General features: G+C 41.6%; 1 protein-coding gene across 3 annotated transcripts in view; it reads right to left on the bottom strand.

Moving 5' to 3' along the window:
- Window positions 1–20,764, bottom strand: part of efr3a (EFR3 homolog A (S. cerevisiae)) — a 178,053-nt gene that overhangs the window by 77,587 nt on the left and 79,702 nt on the right. For all 3 annotated transcript variants that reach the window (XM_078216096.1, XM_078216094.1, XM_078216095.1), the window contains 3 exons: window positions 20,392–20,542; window positions 16,263–16,384; window positions 8,813–8,962 (listed from right to left, as the gene is read on the bottom strand). In XM_078216096.1, the coding sequence (XP_078072222.1) occupies window positions 8,813–8,962; window positions 16,263–16,384; window positions 20,392–20,542 (423 nt within the window). The remainder of the gene's footprint in view (window positions 1–8,812; window positions 8,963–16,262; window positions 16,385–20,391; window positions 20,543–20,764) is intronic.

Raw genomic sequence — 20,764 nt, 5'->3', positions numbered from 1 at the left:
TGAAAATAAAGAAAAGCAGCACATCAAAATCATTTTTTAACATACTAATTTTGTATTGCTGTATCCTGAGATTAAGGTATCCAATTAAGGATAGGATACCTGCAACATTCATGCTGTTCTGGTTGATCAGGAGACATTCCCACTCTTATCACCTGCCTTTTTTTTTCATTGAATCGGAGGTCATTCGGCCCAGCAAGGCTGCACTAACAACAATCCCACCCAGGCCCTATCCCCGTAACCCCAAGTATTTTACCCACTGATCCCCATGACACTAAGGGATAATTTAGCATGGCCAATCAACATTACCCACGCAGCTTTGGGATGTGGGAGGAACCCGAAGCACCCGGAGAAAACTCACACAGGCACAGGGAGAATGTGCAAACTCGACACAGACCGTCACCCGAGGCTGTAATTGAACCCGGGTCCGTGGCACTGTGAGGCAGCAGTGCTAACCACTGTGCCGCCCCATAGGGCATATTGATGGATTTTGGTCACATGAAGAATACAACTTCTGTGACTATCAAGTCCTGGAGTAAAACTCAAACCCGAAGCTTTTGACTCAGAGGTAGGGACGTTATGCACTGTGCCACAAGACCTCCTATGCCTCGATCAATAAAACCCAGGATCCCATATGCCAATTCAACTGCTTTCTCAGCCTGTCTTGCAATACTCTCCAATTCGTGGACATATACCCCCAATCTTAGATCCCTTGGCTACCGTGCTCCCTTTAGAATGACAGCTTTTTATTTTGCCTCTCCTCATTCTTCTTACCAAAAATACATCACTTCTTACACGTCTGCCCATTCCACACAATGTCCTCTTGAAGTCTATCACTATCCTCCTCACAGTTCACAATATTTCTACCTTCTGGCTAAATTTTCCTGGATAAAATTTAAGAATTTTGCTCTTCCCTACCTTGCACTTTAAAACTATCCCAATAAATATATGAGCAGTTAAAATCCCCTTTTCTCCCCTTACTGCTCCTATACATTTCTGAAATGTGGTTGCACATTTGATCCTCCAACTCTCCCTTACAGTTTGGGGGGCCTGTGGTACACATCCATTAGTGTGTTTGCCCCTTTTGTATTTTTTACTTCTACCCATATTACCTTATTTGATAACCCCTTCCAAGATACTCTCTCTCTCACTGCCATAATTGATTCGTTGCAATCCCCTCCCCAACCCCACTTCTATCCCCCTCTCATCTGAATATCTTATAATCAGGAATGTTGAGCTGTTAATCCTGCCCATCTTTCAACCAAGTCTTGTCATACCTATGATATCACACTCCTATGTGCCTATCTGTGCCCTCAGCTCATCTGTCTTATTCCTCAGGCTCCTCGCATTAAAATATATTCCACTTAACTTTGCTAGACTCACTTCTTTATTTTCTAGCCTATGTTTCCTCTGCCTTTCAGACTCACTTACTGGCATCATAACTTCTAATTCCATCTCAGCTTCTCTCCCCTCCGACATACTTAACAGGGGAATGGGATCCTGGCAATTTAGTTTAAATCTGCCCCAAACAGTACTCGCAAACCTCCCTGCGAGGATGTTGGTCTTGCTCAGATGCAACCCGTTCAATTTGTACAATTCCCACCTCCGCCAAAAATGATCCCAATGCCACAAGAATCTAAAGACTTCCCTCCTGCGCCATCTCTCCAGCCACACACTCATCTGCTGTAGCCTTAGTTCCTGTACTCACTATTGTGTGGCAGTGTGAGGTAACTGGAGATTGCTACCTTTGAAGCCCTGCTTTTCAATTTGCTCAGTAAGAAGTTTAACAACACCAGGTTAAAGTCCAACAGGTTTATTTGGTAGCAAAAGCCACACAAGCTTTCGGAGCTCCAAGCCCCTTCTTCAGGTGAGTGGGAATTCTGTTCACAAACAGGGCATATAAAGACACAGACTCAATTTACATGAATAATGGTTGGAATGCGAATACTTACAACTAATCAAGTCTTTAAGATACAAAGAACGTGAGTGGAGAGAGCATCAAGACAGGCTAAAAAGATGTGTATTGTCTTAAGTGACTTAAGTAGCACTTGTCTCAAGTAACACTTTCAATTTGCTACCTAACTCGCTAAAGCCTGCTTGCAGGACCTAATTTATCTTTCTTCCTATGTCATTGGTCCCAAAATGGATCACAACTTCTGGCTGTTCACCCTTCCCCTTCAGAATGTCTTGCAGTAGTTCCGTAACATCCTTGACTCCAGAACCTGGGAGGCAACACGCTATCCTGGAGTTATGTACATAGCGGCAGAAGTACTTGTCTACTTCCCTCACTAATGGGTATACTACCACTATTGCCCTTCCACATATCCCTGCCTCCGCGCTCCTACACACACGCACAGCAGCTGGAACACCACAGAGCCATGGCCTTGGCTCTGGTCAGCCTCCACAGAGGAACCATCACTTACCGTTTTCCAAAGCTGAAAAAGAGGTTGCGAGCAGGATGCACTCAGGAGATTTTGTCACTATCTGCCTGTTCCCCTTCCTCTGTCTGGTGGTCATCCATTTCCTCACTCCCTTAAGCTATGGGGTGAGCACATCCTGAAACGTGTTCTCCACGATCCTCTCAGCCTCATGAATGCATTGTAGTGCCCCAGCTGCCGCTCAAGCTCCAAAACCTAGAGCTTGAATTGCTCTAGCTGGAAGCACCTTCCCCACACATGATCATCCAGACCACCAGGAGCATTGAGGAATTCCCACATAGCACACGATATACAAATCACAGGACTGAGTTCCTCAGATACAACTTAATTTAATAGAATATATAGACTAGAAAAAATCTTATTCTTGTTTATGTCAAACAAATAACCAGAATCCCTTAACTCTCTCAAGTGAAGAAATTCAGTGTTTGTGTTCTAAAATATTAATTATCTGAAGCTTTTAAGCTGTCCTTCAACCCATGGCTAAAATCAAAATCCAGTTAATTCCCTATTGCTCGTGTCTCTTTCATGACTATTTCATCTTCATGTTATCCTGTTAAATCATGAATTGATACAAGACAAACAAAAAACTATTTGCCAATAATGTTTTCATGAAATCAAGGTGATAATTTGGTCATAAAATTTTACTTTTCAAAGAGCTCGCCAAAGTGATTTAAAGTATGTTATCTTATTAGAGTGTTTTCATGTGGGTGAGGAGGATATGGAAGCTATCTCCAGCCTAGCTGAAAGTATTCTTGTCTCTAATGTAAAACCAACAAACCTTGGCATTGTTTCTGAAAATTAAAACTGTTGGAGAAATTGATTTCAGTTGCTGTTTCAAGGGTAAGTTTGCAGGTTAAAGGGAAAAAAAATCTTAATTAAGAGAGAGAAATGCAATCCAGGAGGTCCCTGTGCATCGAGGAAGAAGGTTTTGAAAAAATAAAACGGAACATTGGACAGATAGCACTTATGTTCAATGGATTTGGGAATCAATTGGAAATGATGCATACTATGCATGCATAGGACTCATGCATACTAAAAATATTAGAGTATGTCTGGTTAGGGAAAACAAACAATGTGCTAAATTTGAACAAAATGGAATAGTTGATCCATCTTTTAAAGACATTATGATACTCAGAGACCCATAAAAATTTGCAGGGAAAGTACTGGAGAGGATTCTTCAAGACAGAATTTACTCCCACTTGGAAATAAGTGGACGTATTAGCGAGAGACAACATGGTTTTGTGAAGGGGAGGTCATGTCTCACTAACTTGATTGGGTTTTTCGAGGAAGTGACGAAGATGATTGATGAGGGCAGGGCAGTGGATGTTGTCTACATGGACTTCAGTAAGGCCTTGACAAGGTCCCTCATGGCAGACTGGTACAGAAGGTGAAGTCGCACGGGATCAGAGGTGAGCTGGCAAGGTGGATACAGAACTGGCTCCGTCATAGAAAGAAGTCTCACAACACCAGGTTAAAGTCCAACAGGTTTATTTGGTAGCAAATACCATAAGCTTTCGGAGCAATGCTCCTTCGTCAGATGGAGTGGTCTCTGTTCTCAAACAGGGCACAGACACAGAAATCAAATTACAGAATACTGATTAGAATGCAAATCTCTACAGCCAGCCAGGTCTTAAATGCACAGACAATGTGGGTGGGGGGAGCATTCAACACAGGTTAAAGAGGTGTATTGTCTCCAGACAGTACAGCTTGTGAAATTGTGCAAGTCCAGGAGTCAAGCTGTGGGGGTTACTGATAATGTGACATAAATCCAACATCCCGGTTTAGACCGTCCTCATGTGTGCGGAACTTGTGACGAAGGAGCATTGCTCCGAAAGCTTATGGTATTTGCTACCAAATAAACCTGTTGGACTTTAACCTGGTGTTGTGAGACTTCTTACTGTGCTTACCCCAGTCCAACGCCGGCATCTCCACATCATGTCCGTCATAGAAGACAGAGGGTAGTAGTGGAAGGCTGCGTTTCTCAATGGAGGGATGTGACAAGTGGCGTTCCTCAGGAATCAGTGCTGGGAACTTTGCTGTTTGTAATGTATATATAAAAAAATGATTTGGAGGAAAACGTATCTGGTTTGATTCGTAAGTTTGTGGATGACACAAAGGTTGGTAGAATTGCGGATAGCGATGAGGACCATCAGAGGATACAACAGGGTATAGATCGGTTGGAGACTTGGGCGGAGAGATAACAGAGTTTAATCTGGACAAATGTGAAGTAATGCATTTTGGAAAGTCTAATACAGATGGGAAATATACAGTAAATGGCAGAACCCTTAAAAGTATTGATAGGCAGAGGGATCTAGGTGTACAGGTACATAGGTCACCGAAAGTGGCAATGCAGGTAGAGAAGGTAGTCAAGAAGGTATACGGCATGCTTGCCTTCATCAGCTAGGGCATTGAGTTTAAAAATTGGCAAGTCATGTTGCAGCTTTATAGAACTTTAAGTTAGGCCTTAGTACTCAATTCTGGTTGTCACACTATCAGAAGGATGAGAAGGCTTTGGAGAGGGAACAGAAAAGATTTACCAGAATGTTGCCTGGTATGGAGGGCATTAGATATGAGGAAAGGTTGGAAAAACTTGGTTTGTTCTCACCTGAAACGATGGAGGTTGAGGAGCGACCTGACAGAAGTCAAAAGATTATGAGCGACGTGAACAGAGTGGATAATCAGAAGCTTTTTCCCAGGGTGGAAGTGTCAATTACTAGGGGGCATAGGTTTAAGGTGCATGGGACAAGGTTTAAAGGAGATGTACGAGGCAAGTTTTTTTGCACAGAAGGTGGTGGGTGCCTGGAACTCGTTGCCTGGGGAGGTAGTGGAAGCAGATACGGTAGTGACTTTTAAGGGGCGTCATGACAAATACATGAATAGAATGGGAATAGAGGGATATAGTCCCTGGAGGAGTAGGGGGTTTTAGTTCAGTCAGGCAGTACGGTTGGTGCAGGCTTGGAGGGCCGAAGGGCCTGTTCCTGTGCTGCAATTCTCTTTGTTCTTTGTTTTTTGAAATTAGCATCTTTATTGCAACAATACTTTAAATACAGGATTTCTAGTTATTCTTTCACCCAAGACATTAACAGAATCAAATTTGACCCTGAAAAAAACTTCATAAAGCAGTGCATGTGCAAAAATAGGGGGTTTAAAGTGGTGCCAAAAACCAAACATGCCAACATGGATGATGCTGACATACATCAAAGTATAATTGAATGCAATAAATGGAATTTGGTTTTAAAAAATTGCAGTCAGCAACCATTTCACCTCTGGCAGTTAAACATGCTACTTTGAAGTAACTCCACAACTTTTGCACGCCACTGGTTAGCCAACGCCTTCCTATAACATTTTTTAGCTACAAGAGAGAATATGTATGAAGAAAAGGCCACTAATCTCCTGCAGTTTGCTTTGTTGCTGACCCCTTGAAAAAAATTCAACACTCTGTCTTCCAAATGTCCCAAAGCACCATGCACTTTCAGAATTAATTATCTAGAGCAGATCTGAGAGATAAAGTGACAACTGTTTGATGCACAGCAATGTTTCAAAACTACAGTGAGGACTTTTAAAAATTGCTGTTAGCAGCCACTCCCCTGAAAGAACATTGACAAATTTGGATTTCATTTCCACTATTCACCTCTATCCTAGTGGAAAATGGCGCCAAAAGCTGGATGCCCACTCAAGCGCTTTCGTACCAAATAAACCAAACAACAGACACACTCACGCCTTAAACTAACCAATGGGTAGATAAAAATTGCATACTATCGTAGTTGATACAGAACAGTAAATTTTTTTAAAGATTTGCAAAATGAGCCAAAATGGTAATGTACAAAATGGAAAATTTTATAAGGATGAAATAGAAGTGGGAAAATATTAAATGGGAATATTTCTAAAATCATTATCTCAGCTTAATTGAAATAAATCACCTGGACACAATTCACCAAAATATATTAATCTTGTAACAACGTGCATGCTAGTGAAAAGCAAAAAAGCATAGGTGAGAATAGCAAAATGATAGCACCTTCCTGCAAATATCTGTGCTCTTATCCATGCTTAACAAGTTAAAAAACTGTAGTTGATAGCCGGGCCCCTGGCCAAGACATCAGAACTGCGCAGGGCTCGATGGGCAGAGACCTCCAGCCCTCCCTCTATGACCTATGAAAATAAATTTCTTGAAAGCCAAAGAATGGATTGTATCAGATGTAACATATACCATGATATTAGAATACTGGTAGTTGTGTGTGCAAATATGAAGCAACTATAACACAGAAATCTATGGTACAGATGCAATGAAGAATGAGTCTCAGACATGCTCAGTTACTTGACTTGGTGCAGCAGAACATTGGCTCGGTGGAGCAAATCAATTTTTAAAATTATCCAGGCACTATCATACGCTCTCGAGAGAAACCAACCTTTTAAATGAAACAACCAGGGTAGGTTTAAATGCATTAGCCCCTGCCAGAGAGATAAAAGTAAAAAGGGACAGAGATAGATTTTCAAAATTCAGGGCTGCTTTCCTTGGAGTTAATAATGAAATCGGGACAATTGAGGGCTATGATGAATATTATTCAACAAGGATTAGCCACAAGATGGATTAGAGGAAAGGAAGAGCTTAAAAAAAACCTTCTGGTCCATGATTTTTTGCTTATGATGGTACATTGTATCTTCCTCTATGAAGTATGCATTGCATACATCAGCATTTGGTGGAAAACATTAAACAAATGGTGTCCTTGCATTCCATTTCAAAGGTACATGCAGTAATAAGAACTCACAAAAGCAAAACCTTCACCTTTCCAATAAATCTGTGCTTGTAGTCCCACCAGCTGTAAAGTATGGCTCTGATCTTCAAGCTTTCAGGTGATAACACTTGTTCAGTTACTTGCCACCACTGCCCAATCTGACATTTATGCGGACTAATATTATCTTCCAGGAGTACAGTCCAAACAGAACAGTCTAATTAATGAGTTTGTGGACAACACAAAGATTGGAAGAGCTGCGGATAGCAAGGAGGATTGCCAGAGGATGCAGCAGGATATAGATAGGCTGGAGAAATGGCTGATGAAAATAATGATGTGGAGATGCTGGCATTGGACTGCAGATCTCCCACTCACCTGACGAAGGAGCAGTGCTCCGAAAGCTAGTGGCGTTTGCTACCAAATAAACCTGTTGGACTTTAACCTGGTGTTTTTAGACTCCTTACTGATGAAAATAACCCAATGTGAGGTGATGCATTTTGAAAGGACTTATGCAGGAGGGAATTATACAGTAAATGGCAGAACTCATAGAAGCATTAACATACAGAGGAATTTAGGGATACAGGTCCACAGTTCCCTGAAAGTGGCAACACAAGTGGATAAGATGGTCAAGAAGGCCTATGGCATGCTTGCCTTCAACAGTCGGGGCACAAGAGTACATTGGAAGGCATGTTGAAGGTGTATAGACGTTTAGCTAGACTACATTTGGAATATTGTGTACAGTTCTGGTCGCCATACTACCAGAAGGATGTGGAGGCTTTGGAGAGGGTACAGAAAAGGTTTACCAGGATGCTGCCTGGTTTGGAGGGTACTAGCTGTAAGGAGAGATTGGACAAACTTTCTTTGTTTTCACCTGAATGTTGGAGGCTGAGGGGCGACCTGATAGAAGTTTACAAAATTATGAGGGCATGGATAGAATGAATTGTCAGAGTCTTTTTCCCAGGGTAGAAATGTCAATTACTATGGGACATAGGTATAAGGTAAAAGGGGGAAATTTAAAGGAGACGCGAGAGGCTAGTTTTTTTTTTACACACAGAGGGTAGTAATTGCTTGGAACACGCTGCCAGAGGAGGAAATAGAGATAGGTACAATAGCAACACTAAAGAGGCATCATGACAGATACATGAATAGGCAGGGAATAGAGAGATTAGGACCGTGTATAGGCAAATGGTCTTTAGTTTAGAAAGGAGTCATGTGTCAGTGGAGGGGTGGTGGACCGAAGAGCCGGTTCCTATGCTGTACTGTTCTTTGTTCTGAAATTTCAGACATTTAAAAGGCCTGAATCTTAGATAACGCATGTTTAAACTGAACTCTGCATCACAGCAAACACTTCAGAATGTACTCAACAGAAAGTTTAAAAGGCAACAACCTATAATCGAACCGTTCCTCTCTTTGGCAATCAGTAAAGCCAGAAAACAACCAAATTCTGCTCAGCAGCCAATTATGAATTCTGCCAAGTTATGCCAGCTATGAGTAGAAAAATCACAAATGCACAAAGTTACCCACTATAAGCTGTGGTCACTGTAATTTGATAAAAACATTTTTGAACCATTTCATAACATTCGTCGCCATTCACCCCATTCATTTCATTCCTATCCTTTCCCTCCATTTCTCATCAGATGCTCTAACCTGTCAGGGTCCTCGGTTTGTTGCATGTTGAAGAGAAGCGAAGGAACAATCTTATCCATATGCTGAGGTTCCCATATTATTGTCTGTAGCTCATCGTTGACCGTTTTCCGGACGACTCCTTGAATACCCTTGATGCCTGCAATCCTAATCCTGCCAAGAACAAAAGTTACTCCTTTAAGTAGTGACTATCCACTTCAAATTTCAGAATACAGAACCATTGAATATATTTTATTAATTCATCAAAATATGGTTCAATTAGCATTTAGAATGCTAATTGAAAGTAGAAATAACAAAGCGTTGCAGTTACACAAATATTATAGAACATTTTATTGAAGGTTTTGTATAACTGTTTCTAATAGCTTGGAGACCAAAATCAGAGTACTAGGCGGCCAGGCTTTAAAATTTGCATGTGAATTACTAAACCATTCTTATTATTCTCTTTTTTACTACAAAGTTAATCAAACTATTGATTTCACTACATATCGATTTCTGAAGCAAGATACAACAATTACAGAATTATAAAATTATAAAAGGCCACTATTTCTGTATTTCTCTCCAAAAGCTATCCGAATCCCATTTAACTGTACGATTCCTCACATCCTGAAGTGAGAAGTTTCTAATTAGTTAATAAGGTACATAACAGAATACATCTAGACACTGACAAGGTTACCAGTAAAGAGTTAAATGATCCTTGAAACAAAGTTAGTAAGCCAATTAGACTAATAGTTCACACATATGTGGATGCAGTAAGAGAACTGAACAAATCATTATGATCTTAAAACATATATATTGATATTTTTAAATGTATGAATCATTGCTCACTTCAGCCGATAGCAGGTTACCGTAAGGATGATGGTAAAGGCGAAGAGTTCAGAACTAAAAGCCTGGGAACTCGGGTAGTTAGCAGAATTCATATCAGAAAGTTTCTGGTGAGGGAACACATCTTGCAATATTACGAATAGGGATATTCATTGTCTAGACATAGGATAGATACGTACCTGAACGCAGGATCATGTGTCTATCCAGTTTGGCAACGCGCCAATGGGAATGTTCACTTTGACCTTTATGATGAGCATCTAGGGTAACCAGGAAGTGACTTTAGCCAAAATGGGAGTTAGCGTCCGGATTAAATGGACAAATGAGATATCAGTATACTGGATGGCAGAATGCAATTGGCTGAGGTGAATGTCAGAGATTATTATTGATGTGCGTATACTAAATGTAATTGATTTTAAACTCATGTAAGGCAGGAATAATTGATAAGAAAAAGTATTATTGATCTGTTTTTGATTGTAAATATTAGGTTCATCGAAGAGGTTCTGCTGCTCTATCCCAGAATTGCTCAACCCTTCTGGTGATCTCCAAGCAGCTGCTTGTTGTGTTTTTGTTAAATGAATGTTACGTCTTTATATAGAGATATCCGCCTCATGAGTTTTGTATTGTCTGTAGTTAAAGACAGTGTACAGTACCAGCCATCTCAATTATCCCACAGCACGTCCTATTAAACTTTTCTGTCAGATATGTATGCATTTCATTTTAAAACGTATTATGGGTTCGCTTCCACCAACCGTCCCAAACTTCTGAAATTTATACCTTCTAGATATTGACTTGTCAAGACATTTATTGTTCTGAGTTACCTCTTCAAAACCCTTTATAATAGAAATCATCTCTGTAAAGATTGTCTCTAAACCCCATCACCTGTTTCTGGGGGAGGTGTTCTAGGCCCACGATCATCTTTAGCTGTTTTGTAAGCCTTCCGTCTATTATAGAAGTGGGGCTACACACTGATGATTGCATGTTCATTTGCCATTTCTCAGATACTAAAACAATATAAAGCAGCACTTTTTTTACTCATTCATGGGCCATGGACATTTATTGTCCAACTCTAATCACCCTTGAGTGGCTTTCTAGGCCATCTCAGAGGGCAGTGGTTCTGGAGACACATGTAGGCCAGACCAGGTAAGGACAGCAGATTTCCTTTCCTAAAGGATATTAGTGAAACAGATTGGTTTTCCCGACAATCGACAATGGTTTCATGGTCATCAGTAGAATCATAGAATCCCTACAATGCAGGAGGAGGCCATTCGGCCCATCGAGCCTGCACCGACAATAAGCCCACCCAGGTCCCATCATCACAACCCCATGTATTTAGCCTGCTAATCCCCCTGACACTGAGACAATTTACTATGGCCAATGAACCTAACCTGCATGTTTATGGAATAGATTCTTAATTCCAGATATTTTTTTATTGAATTCACCATCTGCCGTGGCAGGATCTGAACCTGGGTTCCCAGAACATTAGCTAAGTTTCTGGATTAATAGTCTAGCGTTAATACCACTAGGCTATCGCCTCCTCTATGACTTGGACAACATTCTCATTTGGGCTGGTATATGTCAGGCAATGACCAATTCCAACAAGATCGATCCTAATATCCTCCTATTTACATTCACCAATATCACCATCAGAATCTCTGACAGCATCAACGTCCTGCGATCACCACTGATCAGAAATATAAATGGACCAGCCACATAAAAATAATGTCTACAAAAGGAGGTCAGAGGCTGGGTATTTTGCAGCAAGTAACTCAAATCCGATTTTCCCGAAGTCTTTCCACTACCTACAAGGTGACTAAATTTCCTCTGTGCTGTATCCCATGTCTATGATGTACTTCCTAGAAAATGCTCAAGACTGGACACAATATTCCAAGAGCAACTAATGACTTGTACAAGTTTACTTTCGTATGTCCCTATTTACAGAATCTAAAGATGTTAGACTCTTAATGAAAAAGAGAGTTCTCCCACTTTTACAGATTCATACTTTAAATCCAAAAATTTCTAAATATTTACGAACATAAAAATTGGGAGGAGTAGGCCATTCGGCCCCACGAGCTTGCTCCAACATTTAATAAGATCATGGCGGATCGAAGTGTGGTTTCAACTCTACTCCCGCCTCCTCCTTTGGCTTCCTTAAAGATCAAAAACCCGTCTAACTTAGCCTTAAAAATATTCGGTGACCCAGCCTCCACTGCTCTCTGGGGAAGAAAGTTTCACAGACTAAAAACGTCAAGAGTAAAAATTTCTCATCTCTGTCTCAAGCTGGAGACCACTTAGTTCTGCTTCTTTAACAATCTTCACATCAGGGACTATCTAGTCTCTCGCTCCACTCCCCAACCATGTCACAGTGTTCTCGACTAAGGCTGTCCAGATGCCATCCTGGTGATCGAGCAGAGTTCCATTGTCGGAGCTTTGGTCAACATTCCAAAACTTCACCTAGTGGTCAAGTGTGCCTTTCATAAAGGACAGGCTCAATATGCATCTTTGTCCTGTGAGGATAGTTCTAATCTCCCCCATGATGGGAAAACGTTTTCAGCATCCACCCTGTCAAGTCCCCTCAGGATCCTGCATGGTTCCATAAGATCACCCTTATTCTTCTAAACTCCAGTGGATATCAGCCCATGATTAGTGCAAGATTCATTCTCTCATATGCCTTGGAACTCGGCCTCTGAGTGAGAGTCGATGCAAGCATTGTCTGCATACTGTAGTTCAAGGCAGAGGCTGGGACAACCTTTTATCTGGCCTGCAGGAAGCAGAGATTGAACAGTTCATGTTTGTTCTGTAGCTTAGCTCTACTCCAGCAGGAAGCTTACGGAGGGCGAGATGAAGCATTGCAGCAAAGAAGGGCATATATGCAATGACACAGCTTTGCTTGACCTCAGTCTGAACGCGAATTGTGTCTGTGGTTAATCCATTGCCAGGGTCACGGCTTGCATTGTCATCATAGAGCAGGCGGAGGAGGATGGTGACAAACTTTTGAGGGCAGCCGAAAGGGAAACGACACTCCATAATCCCTCAGAGTTGACAGTGTCGAAGGCCTTTGTGATGTCCAAGGCGGCCATGTACAAGGGTTGGTTCTGTTCCTTTCATTTCTCTTGTAGAATAGATGTTATGCGGTGAAGATCATGTCCATTGTATCCCTTAGCGGGTGAAATCTGCTTTGTGACTTTGGCTGAAGAACTCCTCCCGCAGGGAGAAGGTGATTAAGGAGGACTCTTGCAATGATCTGCCTTGCGGCCAACAGCAGGGAAATTCTTCTGTGGTTACTGCAGTTGGACCTGTGACCTTTCTTGAAGCTGGTCACGATAATGGCATCTCTGATATTTCCTGGCATGTTCTCCTCATCCCAGATAAGTGAAATGAGGCCATGTATTTGCGTCAAAGGCAAGTGAGCTGGGACAATTGCATCCCAGGTTCGTCAATTACATTTTACACATATTTAAATCATTTGTTCAGTCTTTTGCCAAAAATGGGTGGAAGGTTGAATGTGCCGGATATCTGGTGCCTCTAAGATCGCGAGAGCTGAGAAAGAGGGCATGAACCAGATTTCTCGGCTCTCGCCCAATTTTACCAGCTCGTTATGCCCAGCCGGTAAAATCACCCCCCAGAGCCTCTGTTAAAGAAGTCTTAGAGGTGCTCCTTCCAGCGGGCGCTGACTGCCTGCCTGTTCCTGATGAGCACCACTCTGTTCTTGGCCAGCAGTGGGGTGGAGCCTTGGACAGTCTTGACTGCGCCAAAGAAACCTCACACATCATGGTTGTCTATTTTGGCAGGAAGAATACAAAAGCAGTGTAAAATTTAAAGGGAGAAAAATTGAAGAATTTGGTGTAGAGAGGTCTGGGTTCCCTGGTACATGAATCACAGCAAGTACAGCGAGTGAGTAGGAAGGCAAATGGGGGTTGGAGAGCCCCCAAGAATAGCTATATTGCACGACAGAGTACGCAGGAAGAAATAATGGGGGCTTGTAAGAAGGTATGGCAACGTCATGGATGATTTTAATCTAAAAATACACTAGAAATTTCAGATTTACAAAAGTAGCCTGGAATATGGTTGCCTCAATCCCCCATCTTAGATCCCCACTGACTTCAACTTTGTTGGGTCTCCTTAATGCCAAACTCTGTCAAACGCTGCCTTGATTCATGGGCAGTCACTCTCACCCCATCCTTGGCATTCAGCTGTTTTGTCCATGTTTGAACCAAAGCAGTAATGAGTCCTGGAGCCAAGAGCCCCTGATGAAAGTCATCAGTGAGCAGGTTATTGATGTGTAAGTGCCACTTTATAGAAGTGTGATTGACACCACCCATCACTTTGATTGGATTGGATTTGTCCTGCTTTTTGCATACAGGGCATACCTGGGAAATTTTCCACACTGTCGTTAGATGCCATGCTGTCGCTGTGTTGGAACGGTCTGGCTCAGGACAAAGCTTGTTCTGAACTACAGGTCATTATTACTATAGTTGGGTGCTGAGCAGGACCATAGCCTTTGCTATAGCCTTCAGCTGAACACCAGGAATCTTAAAAGTTTACAGATTTATACATTCACTTTTGAACAACTATGCAAAATGAATGTCTTTGACAGTTATCAAACACGAGATTGAATACTTTTTTTTGTCTTATAACATTTAAAATAAACATGGACGCATTACAGAAGTACACATGGGGCCCGATTTTACCATTTTCATTCTAAGTGCTGAATCTGGGCGTAATGCAGATCCGACTTAGAAATCTGCTTTCAGACGCCCCCATACGCACTCAGCCTGAAAAAAAAAATCACGGGTCCCATTCGTGCTGTGGGCGAGCCGTTAGCACGCCCGAAACAATTGGAGCTCTGAACTGCACATGCACAGTTAGAAAAAAAATTTGAAAACGCGCGCCCGTGTCAGATCGCTCCCGGGCCGCAGAAAGCGGAGAAAGCAACCAGAGAGCAAACAGCGGGAGCGATGTTGCACACACACATCACTGTTCCCCTTATCCACCCACCTCACTACCCACAGATATTACTGTCCCCCTTACCCACCCCCCGCTGCCCAAACCGATCCCTAACCCTGTCCCACCCACCGATCGCCCGCAGAGTGGCAGTGGACCGCCCTCCCCCTCCGCCCACCCACCAGAGATCCATCTGTCCCCCTCCCTCCCCCCCCAACCAAGACAACAATCTGGCCTCACTCATCCCCCCCAGAGGAACATCTGACCCGCCTCCTCCTCCCTCCCCACCAGACAACGAACAGCCCTCCCCCCTGCCACCATACAACAATCAGCCCCCCCCACCCCCAGACAACGATCACCGCCCGCCCCCCCCCCCCCCCCCCCCGAGATACATCTGACCCGCCCCCTCCTCCTCCCTCCCCACCAAACAACGATCAGCCCTCCTCCACCGCCCCCCCAACCAGACAACGATCTGGCCTCACTCCCTTCCCCCTCCCCCCTCCCCCCCCCCCCCCCCCCAACCCAACCAGAGAATGATCTGACCTGCCTCCCTCCTCCCCCCACCACCACTGATCTGAGTCAGAGAGCCGTTGGAAGCTCTGAACGCGCTCTTCAGCAGCTGGAGCGTCCGATTCAGACTTGTATTCAGCAGGTCCATTACGGCGCAGTTCTGGATTGGCAAACGCGGTGGTAAAGGGGGAAATGCCGATAAAGTTGGGCGGGCAGTTCATTAATTCAATTTAGATGCATGCGAATGCATGTAACTCGCCGTTGTGCCCATTCCCGGGTTTCAGTAAAGTGGCAATCTGCGCTGACGTGGATCATGTTAATGGCCTCACACCCGACTTTACCGCGCAATGGTAAAATTGGGCCCATGATGTGGTACAAAAACTGGAAATCTGAAATGGAAGCAGAAAATGCAAGAAATACTCAGCAAGTCCGGCAGCATCTGTGGAGGGAGAAACAGAGTTAATGGGCGGGATTCTCTGATCTCTGCCAGAGAATAGAGAATTTGGTGTTCAGGCAAAGCTCCATTCACTGCAGCGACACCGGAGAATCTTAGCCGAGGACGAGGTTGAAGGTTTTTGGCAAACATTTCAAGTTGATGACCTTTCATTCAGGCCTGCTGAACATTTCCAGGTTACGATGTGGATTGCGTTTACTTTTGCAAAAGTCTGACTATCAACTTGCAAATTAAACACCTAGAGCAACAGAACAGACTTTACATGTATTAAACGAACTGAGAGATGGACTAAAATAGAAACATTGTGCTACTGAAACACAGCTTGCGTCATCAGAATACTTTTCTGCATTAATTAGCACATTGTTCCAGGGATTAAATTAGCACCCTTCCTTGACACAAAAATTTCAAGGTTTAAGGGATTTTATTTTTAAAATCTGAGAACTGCAGCTCTTGATGTCAGTTGTGTGAAGGCGTTGTGAAAACCTGTCTGCATCAATCTGATCGAGATTCATTTGCATCAGAAAGCCATCTGTACTGTCAAAGACTAGAAATTTTTTTCGATATTTTACAGCTCTCTGTGCAAACTAATAATCAAAACCATGATATGCAACACAATATAATATCTGAAAGTGATTGAAGAGAAATGGTTTTTAAATAACACTTCCCACATCACAAATGACATGCACAACAGAATCACCACAATTGAGACCAGCCTCATGTACTCACTTAGTTCTGCTTTCCAGATCATCAATATAAGAATGGCACATTGCACTGAACTGAGACACAAAGAAGTCATAGCGCCTATGATATGAAGCAGTGTCTTCTTCGATGTTTGCAAACTTGACAAACTAGGAAAGATGACAAAACAATTACTAAGATGGGCATTTTCATGAATTGTTAAAAATACAACTTTCAGTTGAAGTGTTAAAGAGAACTCTTGGTTGGTGAGACAATTTGGATCACTGCTGGACCTACAAGATTAGATTGTCATGTGGATTGGGATTCTTGCAATTTAAAGCCAGATAGACTTACAAACCAATGTTCAAAGGGTTAGGCTGCTCCAAGCTGGACAAGCAATGGGAATCATTAATGCTTTGAGCGGTAATAGGGTGGCACTGCTGCCTCACAGCACCAGGGGCCCAGGTTTGCTTCCCAGCTTGGGTCACTGTTTGTGCGGAGTCTGTATATTCTCCCCGTGTCTGCATGGGTTTCCTCCGGATGTTCCAGTTTCCTCCTACAGTCTGAAAAACGTGCTGGTTAGGTGGATTGGCCATGCTAAATTCTCCCTCTGTGTACCCAAACAGGTGCCAGAGTGTGGCGACTAGGGGATTTTCACAGTAACTTCATTGCAGTATTAATGTAAGCCTACTTGTGACACTAATAAATAAACTTTAAACTAATATGCTGGTACTAACTGATTGAAGCTCAGATTTGCCCATCCACATGATTGGACAGCTGAAATTATAGCTCTTTCAACTAAGTTCTCTAGGCATCGAGAACATAACTGCAGGTGAGAATGCACAGGCTGATAAATGGTGAATTTCTAAGGGGAAGCACTTGAATATTGCAATGGACAATACAACCTTGCAAAGTATGAATTTTTGAACTATTTTTTAAAAACACAGCAGCACACTAGCTACTACCTGCAACTGTTGCATTTATCTTTTAAATCTATTATGTTCCCAAAGAAAAACTGACTTCAATGGAAATCAAAAATTCTCATATCAAAGTAAACATTGAGGAAATTTCCACTCACAGATGGAACTTATCCATCTGTTGTAGAATTATATATTTTCACTCGATGTTTTATCAGCTGCAATTTCAATACATGACAGAAGCCTCTATAATAAAGCATTTCTGATCTATGTTCCTGGCATAAATTAGCTCCATTTCATTCCCGGAATGCGTTAATTAAACTAGTTATATTTTTTTCAATAGTTATATTGTATGGTTAAGAGTTACTATTTTTGTTAAATATAAAGCAAACAATAATCTGCAGAGATAATGCTCCCAGTCTTAGTACATTTATTTCAAATAGTATGTTTAACATTGGAATAATGCCAGGGGTGGCACATTTTCCAACCAGCCAGAAGTGGTAATTCTGCAAAAATAGTGCTGCTTTATGATTGCAATAATTAACATTTTTCTGGAAAGGTTGTAATTTTGCTTGCAATTTTCAATGGCTATTGCAATCAATTTCAGAATGACATCTCAGTTTGTACAAAAGTTGAGCCCCAGCAGTAGAGAGGTAATAATCAGCACTTTCTCAGATTCTCCAATTCCCCTCTTGCACTGACAGCTGGCATTAAATGTCTGTTTTTAAAGCCTGTGATTTGCACAAGGCTCATTACTCATCTGTTGGTCAAAATAATTGGGTTATGACCTTCGACTTTCACCGCCGGCCTTAAAGATTGCTTCATGAAAAAAGATAAAATCCCTTGCATCTAACTCAGGCAACAGTATATTCAGTTTAAGATTTACCAGCAGACAAGTTTTTTAATGATTCTAATGCTGAAAACCTTGCTTAGCTTGCCAATAGTGTAGCTTCAAGCTGCTAGAATTAAAGAGTAATATCTAGAAAATTCCTTGTTGGGATCCAACAATAACCAATGCTACAGCTATAAAAGGCGACAGTTCTTTTAAAAAAGTGTACGAGAACTCTTTGTAATCAAAGTTTTGAAACTTCAATCCCCATAATCTCAGGATTTAAGTCATCAATGCGTCGATAACTAAAACATGCAAATGCTCTGAAACATATAGAACACCTCATATCTCCATGAAAATAACAAGCATCGGCAGGAAGAGAGGTTGCAGCTCGCAGAACGTCTGGTTATGATTCTATAATAGATGTAATGGTTGAAGCCACCGTGGGACCTTTTGGACCTCAGAGGGGCTGCAAAGAAATCCCAGGAAGTTTCCAGTTATCAGGCTACATCTAACAACAGCTTTCTAGATGTTTCTATACTTGGTGACTTATGAAGCTGATGCCTAAAAAATATTTTCTGCAATGTTTTCCTTTAGACATTTGGAAATCCTGGCAGTGTTATCATTTTTCCTTGCTGAAGACCCTCTATAAAAATGAGAAAATCACAATCTCAGCGCAATGTATGCCAAGTCAATATTGTTCTCCTGGAAAGAGAAGATATTCTTTGCTAATCTGCATTCAATGCTATTTGCATTTTGTTGAACAGCAAGAGGGACATTGTGCTTTTTGCGAAAAGTGCAATATTGTAATCACCACTTTTAAAATTTCCTACTACTAAGTAGTCTGCATGCTATGAACTCATTCCACCTCATTGTTTTCTTGAACTAGGTGATTTAGAGTTTATTTGAATATTAGACTCTATTAGTTCAAGGTACCAGATGCTATTTCTTAATCAGCCCAAAACATAAAGAAGACCCGTAACAATTAGAAGTGTCAAAGAGGATGTACAGACTGTGCCTGAAAAGATCGTACAAAACAAGATGAAGACTTATGAAGGCTAAGATTGTTGTGGTTATATGTTACACAAGAGTTAATAAATAAAGACAGTTAGCGTTTTGAATTGTAAAGTAACAAAGGCCGTTGTAAAGCCATACATCATTCCTAACATTTCCCATCTTGCTGTGAACATTTGGATGGAGAATTAAATATTATATAAGCTTGAAAGAATCAGTATTCAGGACCCAAGATGTTACATTACAGTACCAATTAACAAAACATCTTCCTTATATCTATGCTATTCTGAAGACCGCTACTAATTTCCAGGAATACACATTATTTAACATTTACATAAGAACACAAGATATAGAAGTAGGAACAGGCTATACTGCCCCTCGAGTCAGTTCCATCATTTAAGATGATCGTGGCTGATCCTCAACCCACTTGCCTGCAGGATCACCATATCCCTAGGTTTCGTTACAGTCCTTTTGTATAATCCAAATCCATTGATCTTAAACAAAAGAACCATACTTTTGAAGTGAAAAAGCTATTTCACTCCATGTATTGAAAAAAGGTCAACTAAGAAGCTTTTCCACTTAAACAAAGGTTGGGGCAAAATCCCAGCACTTCCACGTCTCTGCTGCTACCAGGTTACTAAGTAGTCTGCATGCTATGAACTCATTCCACCTCATTGTTTTCTTGAACTAGGTGATTTAGAGTTTATTTGAATATTAGACTCTATTAGTTCAAGGTACCAGATGCTATTTCTTAATCAGCCCAAAACATTTCCATACCAAAAAAAAATTGCCAACTGACAATTTCAAAATTAAGATCAAAAGACTTTTGTTAGGCAAGGGCACGGAGGGATATGAAACCAAGACGGGTAAATAAAGTTTTAAGATACAGATCAACTTGACGACCAAAAGAAACATCAGTACATCAACGTTTCTACAGAGTAGGGGCGGTGGGACTAAATGGATAACTCAGAGCCAACACAGACAACAGATGGGCTGTAGTACTGTGCTGTACGCTTCTATCTTATGATTTCATGAGAAAGCAGGAAAAAGAAAGGAATGCCATTTGTGGTCAATGGAATTACATGAGGAAACAACAGAAATAAGAAATCTCCTACTGAAGTCACAAGAAATTGAAAAACAAAGAAAATAAGCAATCTAAACAATACACAGCTGATAACAGCAGAACTATGAAGTAGATGCACTTGTATTGGGCATTGCAATCTGTCAGTGATTAGGTAGACATATGTTCCATAGATATGGAATAAAATATGATTTGGCCCAATGGGTTTCACAAAGGCTTATACAAAAACTGAAAATAGTCTAACACTTTCTGGCGTAGATCTTTTTAGCTGGGAGAACAGCTAAACTGCATGATCCATATCCAATTTAAATAAACATGCCTGCTCACACTACTTACCGAATTGGAGCCAAGAATTTGAAGCTCAGGCTCTCCAGACTCCAATAGTTTGGCCACCATTTGAAGGAAGCTTTCAACAAAGAGGTTAATGCTTTGGGAATGACAGGCCATCAAAAGCTGATCCAAAGCCTCCATCGCAATGAAAACATACCTACAGGCAACAAATTGAGCAAATCCATTACATATAACAAATCAGATGGGTTTTAATTCTCTCTCTCACATCTCTGCAGTAGGAATCAATGTTTCCTGTTGGTGACCTTGCACCTGAACTGGAGAAAGTTAGAGATGCAACATGTTTTAAGCAAATAAAGGGCAGGGAAGATGGTGGCAGGAAGTATTGCTGAGAAGAAAAGTAAAGGGGAAGACTTCTGGT

This window comes from Mustelus asterias, chromosome 7 (assembly GCF_964213995.1).
Source record: "Mustelus asterias chromosome 7, sMusAst1.hap1.1, whole genome shotgun sequence".
Lineage (NCBI taxonomy): Eukaryota > Metazoa > Chordata > Chondrichthyes > Carcharhiniformes > Triakidae > Mustelus > Mustelus asterias.
The sequence above is the reverse complement of the archived record's forward strand: the minus strand, read 5'-3'. Positions and strand labels throughout refer to the sequence as shown.